Here is a 13,522-nt window from a genome sequence, read left to right as displayed (position 1 = left end):
AAAATATGTATATAATAATATTTTTTATTTAAATTATATTATGTTGTTAATTTTATTTTTTGTGTAGAGAAAAATAAAGAATGAGAGAAAAGAGAGAGAAAGATAAAGAAGAAGAATGAGAGAGATAGAGTGAGTGAAAATGTTATGTTGTATATTTTGATTGTCAAATTTGTAATTAGTCATTGATAATGATATATATAAGAGAGATAGAGTGAGTGAAGGAATGAGAGAGATAGAAAAAGAAAGAGAGAAGAGGGGAGAGTTTTTTAATTTTAGAGAAAAAATTTGATTTTAAGTGCAATGAAAGAGTGACATGCAGTGACGGATCCAGAAAATTTTGGTAGTGGGGGCAAAATTTATATAACATCATAATTATTTTTATAATAAAAATAATATATGTATATAAAAAATTAAATATTAAATTATTTATTAATTATTATATATCTGTGTATAAATATATGTATTATTTAACTTATTTTTAATGTGTATTTTATATTTTAATATATATTTTATACAAATAATTATTTTTTATGTACATATAACATAATTATTGTTATGATTATATTTTATTATTGTAAAATATGATTAGCCTTCAAAATATATAATATATAAATTACACTATTAAAACAGTAATTTAAATAATAATATATAATTTAAATTTCTATTATTTTAGGTTTTATATTTTAAAAAATTAAATAATTTTTCTGTTAACTACCATCAAAATTTTTCTCTTTTTATATATATTACTAAATAATTATTTAAAAATTCACTTCCTAACACAATTAGAAGTCGACTCTTATTTATATTTGGCCAATTCTATAGTGCCTATGAGTTTTTGCCTAAATGTTGCCTAACTTACTTTTTGTAGTAGATTTTGAGTTTTTAAAAATTATTTATTTTTATATCTTTTAAATAAAATAATAACTTTTAACTTTTTTTAGTAAATAGGCACTACATTATAGGCACCATAGCATTCACCTTTATATTTATAGTTAAAAAAATTCTTTCAATTAATATAGTTGCTATGCAAAAATTAAAGCTAATTTAAAAAGAATATAAATAATATTCTTTTGAGTTGATTTTTAAAAAAGAACATTAATTTCGTTTAAATTTGAGAATTTATCATTCTAAGTTCTAACAAATTTCTAATATAAAATTTTTAAATTGACGATTAAGTATCAAAAGTTGAATAAAAATTTATTGTGGGGTCAAATTTAATAATCTAATGGAGGCAAATAAATATTATTATCATATACTACTCAAAAAAATCTCAAATTGTAGTGGGGGCGCTTGCCCCCACAACAATGTATGTAGAATCGTCTCTAGTGACATGTGATATATTTTATTTTTAAAATTAGTAATATATAATAGATAATAGATTATTAAATGTCTGTGGGTATAATTTATTTATGTTGACCGTGCTAGTTGATAAACGACTAATAATTAATTTGCAGTTAATTAGGGTACGCTAGATGTAAAGCTAAGTTAATTAAGGAGTGATCTAGAATTATTATAGTGGGGCCTAATGTACCTATGTGCCAGATAACATAACTGATCTCATTGGTTGAGTGGAATATGTCAGATTATTAGTGATCAACATCAAATTGTGCAACTGACCCATTGTTTTTTCTGAATTATGCTAAAGGCCTTTAATATTTGATATTTTGTTATTTTCCCAAAACCACGAATAATTTTGAATTTTCTTTGGTGGTTTTTGGTTGGATCCACAGATTGAATCACAACTTGGGCGTCTTACACTGTGTCTGACTTGATCAAAAATGGAATCTCACTCCATTCTAATTGACTTTAGAACCATTTTAATTCCATTTCCTTTTTTATATTATATTTTTTATATTTAAAAACAATTTTGGGACTTTTATTGCTCTTGAATTCTATTCCTAGCTATTTCCACACGTTCTTCATTTAATTTCTACTATTTTAATAGCTTCCAAACAAATTAACTTTCAAAACTTTGCCACTTTAATTTGTTTGTGTGTTTGATGTGTTTGTCTTTCAAATTAATTAAAGTCCACATAATTAATAAAAATTAGCATCAATTTATTAAGCAATAGATAAGAGTGTCTAATATAATTCTGCATAACTACTTTCCTACTTAACAAATGACAAAAAAAAAAAAAAAAACTGAAACTCACTTGTTGCTATACCTAAAACAAATAGAATTATGAGTAATAAATCTATATAACTAATATTATAGTAACCAATTTCAGTTAATATTAGAGAAGGTTATTAAATAAGTACATCGTGAAATTAATTAAAGATGAGTTTATATTGAGTTTGAATTTTAATAGAACAATTCAGATGTTTTTGGTTTTAAAATTTCTAGATTTTTTTGTTATGTTAAATATTGGCTGTACAATGGTAGTTCTGATGAAAATTGTTTTTAGAATTATTATTGAATGGTAAAATAAAATATTTGGATGGAATGGTAAAAAACTGATAGATACAAGAACATGCATAATGATGAAAAGAAGTACAAATTAAACGTGTTTAATTTAATTTGGATAAAAGTCAAATAAAATTGTGACAAGTGGGAGCTAGGTGCCATAATTGGCCACCATTTATAACTGTTGCATTGTTTGATATATTACACCACACATGACTTGGACTTGGTTTGGTCTTTCTTGTAGATAGATAGATAAAGCCTCATTACTTTCTTAGTTTCTTATCATATCACTTGGTCATTGCCATAGTTGTCATCTGACACCTAATTCTTTTCAAGTTGCCAATTGCCAAATCATTAATGTGTGCTACAATTTGTACAAATAATTAATTCTTTAGGAAAATTTAATTTAATTTAATTTCCAAAATGAATATCTTATATGTATGTATTGAGTATAGTGTATGTTCGACTATAGGAGACTTTTTATGGAGAGAGCATGGATTTGAGGTCAACCATGTCAACACAGGGTTTAGTATTGTTCTACACTCGCTTTTCCATAATTGTTTATAATAAGAACATAGAATTGTAAGCACAGGGTAATATAAATCTTGCTACTTTGCTAGCCCCATAAGTGAGACTATGAGATAGTAAAAAAATGTGTCTAAACAAAAAGCGTCACCTTCTCTAATCACGGATCCTATTCGTAGTAGAAATGCCATTGCCACGGTATTTTCAGATATTACACGGTTTTTTTCCGTGGCTAAAACCGACTTCTCTTGTGTAGTAGTAGTATATATTTTCTTAATGGTTTATTCTAATAAAACTAATAAAAAAAGGTCAGCAAAGTTTGATGGTTTTATGTTTTAAAGAAGATTGATAAATTGGAGAATGAATCTTCTTAATTTTTTAAATTATTTAATAAAGTGTAATTTTTTATTTTTTATTTTTTAAGTATGATTAAAAAAATATATAAAAAATATTAAATGATAAAAGACTAAATAGTTAAAAAAATGAGAGGATTCACCTTCGATAAATTGGATGCGATTATTTTTTTTTTTTAGAGCTAAGGAGGATATGGATTGGTTTTTATTGGAACATACTTGTGTTGAACGGTTGAAAATATTAAATAAGTAATAATAATTAATCTTTACCAGAAAGAAAGGAGAAAAGCGAAAAAAAAAAATTAAAAGTCGTGTTGGGCAACGATAACGCTTAACCACACAAATTTTAATTAAATTAGTTAAAGTAAATAGTCAACAAATATTTTCAGCGGCTGCCTAAGCTACTAGGCCATCCATGCCTAATCACCAAATAATTGATTATAACAACAAGTACATTATTACTTGTTTTTTTAATGGATTTAACTAATTTCTGTCTTTAGTATATACGTTAAAATTGTAAATAAAAAGTTTTTTTTAAAATATAAAAAAATTTAAGATTTTAATATATGTATTTTGTATTTATTAAAAAAATATTTAAAAACTTTTATTAATAATTTTTTTATGTGTCTTTAACACATTAACTAAACCCTTTTTTAATTATGCTGCTCTAAGAGTGAGGATTACTTGCACTGCTATTCATATAATTACTGAAAGGGCAAGAAAACACAATTTAATATGTATAAAGTAATGTAAAATTAACAGTTACTTATTAAGGGAGAATTAACGAAAGTCTATAAATGGGTTTATTTTTTTTTATAGAGTATGATAGTGTAACTAACTTTTATTATAAATAAAGAAAAGAGTGTCAAGAGATCTTGTAATAAAGGGTATAGGGAGAGTATTTTAAAACTGACTTGAGTTGAATTATACCAATTAATCAAATATAACATCATTTCCAGTATTCCACCTAACATCATCAATTAATTATTGATTTCCGAACGTTATCATTGGAATTGCATAGTTAAGCCAGCGCACCAAAGACTTTGACGCATTAGAAAAGCGTAATATATATACATATAAATGGGTTTCAGAGTTTCAAGTTTACGAGGCACATTTCTTGCTATTTTATTAGATCAACATTGTTATTATAATTTATAATAATAATGGTGATGATTAAGTTATTCACTCGTTGGTGTATTTGAAATTTGAATTCGTCCTTTTCAGTCAATGTGTTGAGGCATAATGAATATAAACAAAACAAAATTAAAAGCAATATGTGTATGTATGAACTCGTTGCATTGCATGCATGCTCTTTAAAGTCAAATTTCCACTACTCTACATACCACATCATTACTTTTATTTTGTATTTCGTACGTTTTTTATGTATAGAGGGAAGACTCAGTGGAATGGTATTGCCAATTATTATTATTATATTTATATATTGCCAAATCTGACCCATCTGATATTTCATATTTTTTATGCCTAGGCATGAGATAATTGACTTTATGACTTGATATCATGTGGAATAATAACATCTAGAACCCTTTTTTGGTGCATGCTATGTGGGAGACAGCTATTTTAGAAGAAACTTTAATATTACTTCTTGAACCATTAATTATATTAATACGTAATCTTCATATGTTTGATTTTCGTTTAATTTTGGTGCTAAAATAGATTATTCGAGACTAACAATAATTTTTATAGGAATTCTTATATAAATCGACTTAACTAAAGACAAAATGATCGGTCAACTATCAAAGTGGTTCATGGTGTATCTTCATGCATTCATACTCTCCCGTTGGAAACTCCAACAATGTAGATTGATTTTCGAGTCTTATTTGGCCTCCTTTTTTATCGTTGAATGTGCTTCACTGTTTAATTTTTGTCGGTACACTAGTGTTTATAGACCGAGTATAGTGTAACATGTAATTTTTTGAGTGCCGAAACGTGGAATCATTTAAAGCTGCGACAATTGTTTCTTACTTCTAAGATTTTTTTTTTCTCATTTTCTACTTTCTATGCTTTTGGTTAAGTGTCAGCTTTTACGCAACGCATCTTCTTTCACCAAATGTCTGTTGCTTGGTTTGTACATGCAGCTAATCTCATTTCACACACACAAACACAAACACACCGTATGGATCTTCTATTGTCTCTTCAAACTGTTCAATCCTTTTTCTTGACATATTTGACAATTGAATACAGTGACGTAGATATAATTATTAGCAATCTTTAATCATTCTTAATACAAAGGTAGTAGAAGTAACTAAGGAAAAGTTCTTGTATCCATGCAATTTTCATTATATTTACTTGGTATAAATGTGTGAAAAAACTAGCTAGTACATTGGACAATGTAGGTCGCTCACTGACTGATGCTTGGCAACAATACATAAATCAGTATACAGTGTTAAGAGTCAAGCAGTATTGATGTAACAGGTAAAAGTGGACACTATCTTGAGGCTCAAATTGTATAGTACATTGATGGGGTTGTTACTCTTTTCCTATTTGTATTTATCAAAAGGTACAACAAGGATGGATTTGGATGTTACTGGGAATATGCCTTTGCAACTTTGTACGATGATTCAGGAAATAATGTGTCACACTGCATGGCAATAAGTATCACGCAGAATCCTTGCCCTGAAGAAAAACTGGTGGGAGAAAAGCCAACCCCAGAAGCCATTTTTTTACTTTTCCAAAAGTTGGATTGCTATCAAATCTTGGCTCAGCATTGATGCTGCAAACCACATTCAATAACTATAAGTTTCTCTAAGCAGTAATAGTGTATGTTTAGTCGTAAACTACGTATATCAATCTTCCATTTCCATTGAGAAATAGTTATTGTGGAGTAAAAGGTGAAGGTAATCCCTTGGCATGTTGACTTTCGAGCTCAAGAAGCATCAATGATTTCTGCCTCACGTATCGGTTTCTCTTGGCTGCTAATGCTGCAGAAGGTGCACAATAATGAACAATTAATACCAGAAACTCTGCACAAACCAAATACTTGTAGAGAAAGCCAACAGAAATATGACGTATGATTCCATTTGTTTCTCTTTGTTTACAATTTCAATTTTCATGCCAAGGGCAGTTATATATGAAGAGAATACTGCAGTAAAAAGCAAATCCCATATGAATTAGTTTAAATTCTGCAATACAAGGGTAACACAAAAATGCATGCAGCTACTAGTCTAGTAAAGCAATTAAAGGAACATTATGCAGAATATATAAACGTGTATGAACAGAGTATCAGTCTGATACCATAAACAATGCTTGATGAAAACAGAATCTCGAAGGAAAAATTCTTACACATTAATTCGTGGGGCAGGCCAAAGTCATAGTCATTTCTTTTTCTCCTGATGTAGATATATACCAGCAGCAGTAACACGAACAAAACAAAAACACAGGACAGGCTTATTGCAATTTTACCACGAGAAGATAATCTTCCATGATTCCAAAACATAGGACATGAAGGCAGAGATGGTGCACCGCACAGCCCTTTGTTCCCAGAGAGACTGAATGAAATATCAAAATAATTTGTTAAAGATTATTTCTCATGGGATTATAAACAATTGCAATTTAGTTGCAGCTTCAATAAATCTACAATATCACAAATCCTTCGGAGAATTTATTTTGTCCCTTTTGTCTGCTATAATAGGCATAGTATGAGAACAACTAATGCTGCCAATTTCCTGAACTGAGCAATTTAACTGAAACAACGATGAAAAACTGAGATTTTCCATGGGTTACAATCAATTTATGCCACTTTATAAGCATATATTTTCCAGCAAAACTAGGCAGCCACACAACTTGAAATTTATTTCAGCTCCCAAGAATTATGCAACTTGGATAGCCATACGCCACACAAAGGACAGAGCATAGAAGAAGGAAGAAGCAACGTGGATAATGGAGAGACAGAAGAGAATGATCCTCATGTAAGAACAGGTGAATAAGGCGGATTTTAGCATTCAATACCGATAAGGGATGACATATTGACATATACACACAGACAGTGAGAGGGAGAGAATGAGAGAGAGAAAAATAGACCCAATTATAGGCCAAACACGGAGTATGCTATACACAAAGTTATAAGATATTCCATCTGAATACACATTATGCAGAACCAGATAGAGAAGAGCTAAGAGATTAAAGTGACATACTCAATAGCTCCGCCATGCACACCAACTGAAATAAGTTGATCTGGCACTCGTCCTTCCAATAAATTATCGTTTAATAGCCTGGCATAAAAAAGATGGATTAGAAAAACAAACTGAAATAAGTTACTTGTATAAGCTTGCTCTAGAAGTCAAGTACTATCAAACATTACAATCTAAAACAATGCCAAATGTCAAGGACTTAAGGCTGCTGAAGTGGTAATAAGATACTAAATTAGAAAATGAGAAAAATCACTAGATACTGAAAAAATACATTGATATTTAGAATATACTAGCAAATTAACAAAACAAAATGACTAGGAAAGATGACTTGAAAGTTGAAATCAGAATATCAGATCACAAAATTGAGGGAAAATAAGTGGAAAAACTAGAGGAAGGACAACACGTCTTGGCCTTACAAACAGAAGAAGGTAAAGAACGAGGATTATAGATACAGAACCATTGTTTAGTTGTCATGACTATGATTACAGATACAGAACGATTGTTTAGTTGTCATGACTATGAGATTATCTAAGTGAAGGATAAGGATGCTTACACAAGCTGCAAACTTGAAGATGCTAAACTATCTGGTATGGAGCCTATCAACTGATTGTTGGATAAATCACTACAGCATACATTAGAATAAAAAAAAAGAATATTATTGATAACAGATCGTTAGTTAAAACCAAGTCAGTGGAATAAGTGTAACTAACAGAGATAGTATTTTATCTTACAGCTTTATCAGGGATTTTTGGGCAAGTCCAGAAGGTATTTCACCCTCCAACGAGTTAGAACTGAGGTTCCTGTAAAATTCAAGGGAAGGTACGAATTTTTACCAAAAAAAGAAAAAAAAAAGAGAACCTACCAATTACAAGATACTCAAAAAATGCACTGAATATAACAATAACGATGAAAATGTATGTAAGATTGGGCCTTTCACTAGGACACGTCAGCAATTCCAATGTCAATATTAAGCACATCCTCCACCCCAACCCCAAGAGCCCAAAATAGAAAAAGTAAAAAAAAATTGAGACCCAACTTACTAATTACTAATAAACAAACAAAAGTAATTGCCTAATGAAGATTAGGGCTAATGCAGGAACCAGTAAGCCAGAGTACTACTAAGCATGGGAAGAAATAACAATTCTTAGTTAATTATTTTTTCTCATTCCATAGAAATAATAGAATGATATAAACTTCAAAACACGTAATCCGCGTGAAGTTCTAGATTTGTAGTATAAAAACATGTGGCAGCTGATACTTACAGGCTTACCAAGTCAGACAAAAGACTAATTTTGTCGCTTATGTATCCTTTCAAGCCTTGACTGGCGAGATCTCTGAAATGAAAATTGAAAAAGTATTTCAGAAAGAATGGGAAAGGAAAATAAATGAGAGAAAACAACTCGTGTGTGAAAAAGGAAACTGCATCTGCATGTTATTTCAATGTTTTCCATTTCTGTTTCTGGTTCATTGATTTGAATTAGCCATTGTTGAGAAGGGATTAAACCCTTGATTTTAGCAGGAATACAAATTGATAAGCCAAAAGTCATTTTGCAGAACAATTGCTAAGAAGGTAACTACAATGTTTTTACACTATAATTGGTAAGCAAGGAAAATGGCACAGCCAAATAATAGACACCTTATGTGCTCTGCACTAGTACTTCAATGAATTGAAACTCATGGAAAGTGAGTATATGGGAAATGCTATACGCAGAAAAAAGGCATTAAAACCTTTCTAATGGAATGAACATATGGCTACAAGATATCATACATGCTTTAGATTGACCAACCAATTGTATATTTAGCAAATGGAACCAACCTCTGTTCTCTACCTTTAACCTTACACATAGAGCAGCATCTCATTGATATAACAATTATAAGATAGATTTTATAGTAAGACTAAGACTCGTGCATAAGCAGCACCAATATTTGTTGCATAAAGCCAAATACATATAACTTTGTTTGGATGCTTACATCGCACTTATGACGAGAGACGTTTTGTCCTTATTCATCCGGCAGGTGACTCCCTCCCAAGCATCCCAAGAAGTAGGAGCACAAGGGTCACCATTCCAACCCATTCTGCCCGGAACTCGAAGCGACTCTTTCAATGCTTTCATCGCACTCGCTGCAAAATGCCAGCCCGGTCAAGTTAAGTCAACACAGACACAGTGAGCCACCCCTAAAATTACCAACTTACTAAATATATGTTCCAACAATTAATAAACAAAGTAGAGAACTTACTATTAGTTGCTCACTATAGTAATGATCCTCTGTGATTTTTTCACGTGACTGAGCAATGTGTGATTTCTTATAAATATTCTTGATTAACATCATTTAACATGTGTATCAACATCAATATATTAAACAATAGAAATACTTTGCTTTACACTTGTCAAAATCCCATGATATATATAGCACATGCTTAAATGAGAATAACTCAACAATCATACCCATGATTGATTTTCAAAATTCTGCTCGAGCCAAACGAATGAATTAACAGCAACAATGTAAAAAATCTAAACAATTTTGTGCAAAATAAGCAGAAACACACAAACCTTGTTGAGGAAGAGTGGAAGGATCAATGGGGACCAATGCGTAATTCTCAATGCCACTGATGATAGGAACACCAACAGCCGCCACAAGCTTCACCCTCAAAGAACTGTCACTCAAATTCTTCACAGTGTAGTGCCAATCAAACGCCGCGAACCTTCCAACCTCCTTGTATATATCAACCCTGCTCACGTTCCTCTCATTGATGAACACATCGACGACCCTCTCCCCTTCCTTCCTCACGCTCGAATCGATCTCTGCAAAGTGCAGCCACACCATGTAGTCCATCTTCGCGTCCACAGTAAATTCGTACTCTAAATTGCCCTCCGCCGTCACCGCCGACTGGTACACTTTCATCGGGAAGTAATTAGGGCTCAAATCAGCGCCACTGACGTCGTTCTGCGTGAACACCACGCGCGCCTCGGATTCCTTATCCGGCAAGATCCGGAACGCGAAGTCCGGTTGCCACGACCTCCCGAAACGGTCTTCGTCGGCGGTAAATCCCGGTCCCCAGTGCTCGTCGGAGCCGCAGGAGACGCGGCCGTAGTTGACCAGCACAACGTCTTTTCCGGTGGAAGCGGCGTCGTATGAAGCAGGATCGATCTCGAAGAGCTCGACAGAGGAAACTACCGGTGCGTCTGTCGCGTAGCCGTAGAAGCAGAGGTCAATAGTGGCTTCTCCGACGGAGAAATTATGGGCGGCGGTGGAGAATGCAAGTAGATCGGCATAGGCGCCATCAGAGGCAGTGGAGGCTGGCCATGGGGAGCGCCAGCTGAAGAGGATGGTGGAGGAGAGAGAGACGTCGAAGGAAGGAGGGCGGGACTTGGCGTCGTAGTTGTCGTAAAGAGTGAAGGTGCGGAGGAGGAAGCGGGAGGATGAGATGGAGGGGAGGGAGTAGCAATTCTTCTTGCCGTAGGAGGAAGGAGGAAAGAAGCGGAGAGTCTTCTCGGAAGGGAGGTGGAATCGGAGAGGCTCGGAGATGAGGGAGTCAGTGCCACCGGAGAAGTAGCGGTCGGAGAGCCATGTAGTGTTGTAGGGATCGGTGGCGTTGGTGGAGGAGCCGCAGTTTATGTGGATGGAGTAACCTGCATAGTATAGCCGCAGTCAACATGTTAAACATCATTGCCAGATGCATGTGAGGAGAGAGAGAGAGAGCGTGTGTTACTTACCGTAGTTGTATGGTTGTGGTGGCGGCGGCGACGATGAAGTTGTGATAATGCAGGTGAAGAAGAAGAAAAAGAGAAGGGTGCGGTTTAACGGCGTCATTGTTTCTGTTAGTTATGAGAGTGAGGACATGAGTACATCAAGAAACGTATGTAGTGTTGATGATGTGAAAAAAGCGAGGGAGAAATGGCGAGATTGGCGGAAGAAGAAAGTAGTCGTTAATTAGTGCAGCAAAAGTAGTTGTTATTTGTTAATGCACAGTTACTACTTACTGCTTGCTACGCTAATTTTGGTGCCAAAATTTCAAATGCTTTCTAGGGGAGTGAATCCTCTCCAGTGGAAAAAAAATTGGATAATATCCAGTGGAAGATCTCACCATTCAATACATTTTCTCTCTCATTTATTGCTGGTCCCACTTATAAAATTAAAGGTGGGAGATTACACTTTATTCTCTCTAGTGACAAAAAAAATGGAGAGGATCTATTACAGTTTTTTTTTTGAATATTTTAAAAATTAATTTAGTGTGATTTTATTGAGTTTAAAATGAGATAAAAATCTTAAAAATAGATTCTATCATTATTTATGATTGGATTCGAAGTCAAGACGAATTTGATTTCACCTGTTTTATGTATACTCTAAAAAAACTAAAAGAATATATATGTTTTAATTAATTTTAATATTATATTATATAAATTATAAATTTATTATTTTATTTTTAATCAGATTTGATAAATTAAAAAATAAATAAAAAATATAAAATTAAAATTTATGAAAATTTTTAAATTTAAATATAAATATCAATTTACAATAATAAATATATATTTTTTTATAAATAAATGCATCATAATTTTTTAATATAAAATTTATCAAAATTCAAATTTTGTCGATTTAAATTTGATTTTAGTGTAACTAAAAAATAATATAATTTTATCAAATCTAAAATCGAATAAAAATATTAAAAAAAATCTAATTATTATGGAAAAGTATAGGGTACCAACATATTATCCGCCAACTTCTGCCAACTCTTATTTATATTTGTGTTTTATGGAAGTATCTTCGTAGATGTGTCTAATAATTAATATATTTTAAATACATATATAAAGAGACACATCCATAAAATATATCTATAAAGACACTTCTATTAAACACAGTTATAAAAAAGACATTTTTATTAGACACATCCACGAACACACTTCCATGAAACACAATTATAAATAAGAGTTGGCAGAAGTTGGCAGATATGCTGTTGGTACTGTAGTGGAAGCGATTATTATTTAAAGTAAAATTCAAATAAAGATGAACCTGATTTCATTCACCTATTTACACACTCCTAATGCTATATATTAATTTCATATATCAATTATATAACAGATCTTGTAGTAGTTGGTATTTGGTAAGGATATTTAATGTGATAATGTTATGCTTTGTAGGTTGTAGCCGAACAAGTTCCTTTTTAAAATTAATTAAATTCTCTAAACAATCAGCAAACTAATTAAGGCTAAGGTCAATCCTTCTCATGTGAAAGGATAGAACGTGGATACATGATTGACCCCTCCCCCCTGCATAGTATAGGCATGGCGTTCAAATGTCAATGAAAGAATTAGAAGTGACGTGGAAATGTATATATCATAGTAACTACCCCTTTTGTTTTCTTGCCTTTTAATGATAATAATATAACTAGGTTAATTTATTCAAGTGTTTTCTGCTGCGCCCATATCCCTAAACAGCTAGCAACGCCATTCATTTTTAATGCATCATTTAACTCGGTAAACATTGAAGAAGTTTGGTCCAACCAAAACAAGTACCTCATAATTCAGATATGAGTGACACAACTGCGCCATATATTTACTAACCGTAGCAAGTTTGGTAAGGTTGCAGCAAGTAGGGGTGGAAGCGAGCTGACTATTCACTGGGATTTCTCGTCGCATTTTATTAAATAACCCTAAATTTTTTTATAAAACCTATTAATTAAAAAATCATGTTATAAGTTTTAAAAAAGACAATTTACCTAAATAAATAGAATGACAGAATCCTTTACTTAAATGTGCAAAACTGATTGTTGTTACGTGCATGTGCAAAAACGTATTCTATGTAATTCGTGGCAACCCACCACGGTTTACGAAACGTGCATAAACTGTAGCAGATCACAACAGTTTAGGGGCAAAAAATATTGAGTGTAAACCGTGGTAAGTCACCACGGTTTACGAAGGATGGATGGCATGCATAAACCGTGGTAAGTCACCACGGTTTATGAGAAAAGTGGCTTACACGTAAAACCCGGTAACCCACCGCAGTTTATGTGTGTGTAGCTATATAAATAATCTTGTCTAAATTTTTGTTAACAAGGTAATTATTTAATATAGAAAATCCAAATACAACAT

General features: G+C 32.2%; 1 protein-coding gene across 1 annotated transcript; it reads right to left on the bottom strand.

The window, feature by feature from the left end:
• Positions 1-5,358: 5,358 nt before the first annotated feature.
• LOC130947782 (receptor-like protein 4) lies at positions 5,359-11,292 on the bottom strand. Its single transcript, XM_057876490.1, has 9 exons — positions 11,147-11,292; positions 9,983-11,062; positions 9,402-9,552; positions 8,693-8,764; positions 8,162-8,230; positions 7,984-8,052; positions 7,434-7,511; positions 6,583-6,788; positions 5,359-6,221 (listed from the first exon to the last, which is right to left on the bottom strand). The coding sequence occupies exons 1-9, from the start codon at positions 11,241-11,243 to the stop codon at positions 6,115-6,117; spliced, it is 1,929 nt and encodes a 642-aa protein (XP_057732473.1). The 5' UTR covers positions 11,244-11,292; the 3' UTR covers positions 5,359-6,114.
• Positions 11,293-13,522: the final 2,230 nt, after the last annotated feature.

Source organism: Arachis stenosperma, chromosome 9 (genome assembly GCF_014773155.1).
Source record: "Arachis stenosperma cultivar V10309 chromosome 9, arast.V10309.gnm1.PFL2, whole genome shotgun sequence".
Classification (NCBI taxonomy): Eukaryota; Viridiplantae; Streptophyta; class Magnoliopsida; order Fabales; family Fabaceae; genus Arachis; species Arachis stenosperma.
This window is presented reverse-complemented; position numbering and strand designations above follow the sequence as displayed.

Excerpts from the sequence above, each read along its gene's own strand:
- LOC130947782 (XM_057876490.1), bottom strand. The coding sequence starts at position 11,243 with ATGACGCCGTTAAACCGCACCCTTCTCTTTTTCTTCTTCTTCACCTGC. Across the intron at positions 8,765-9,401 it reads TCTCTCGTCATAAGTGCGAT|AGATCTCGCCAGTCAAGGCT; the intron begins GTAAGCATCCAA and ends TTTTCATTTCAG. Across the intron at positions 8,231-8,692 it reads TTGTCTGACTTGGTAAGCCT|GAACCTCAGTTCTAACTCGT; the intron begins GTAAGTATCAGC and ends TGAATTTTACAG.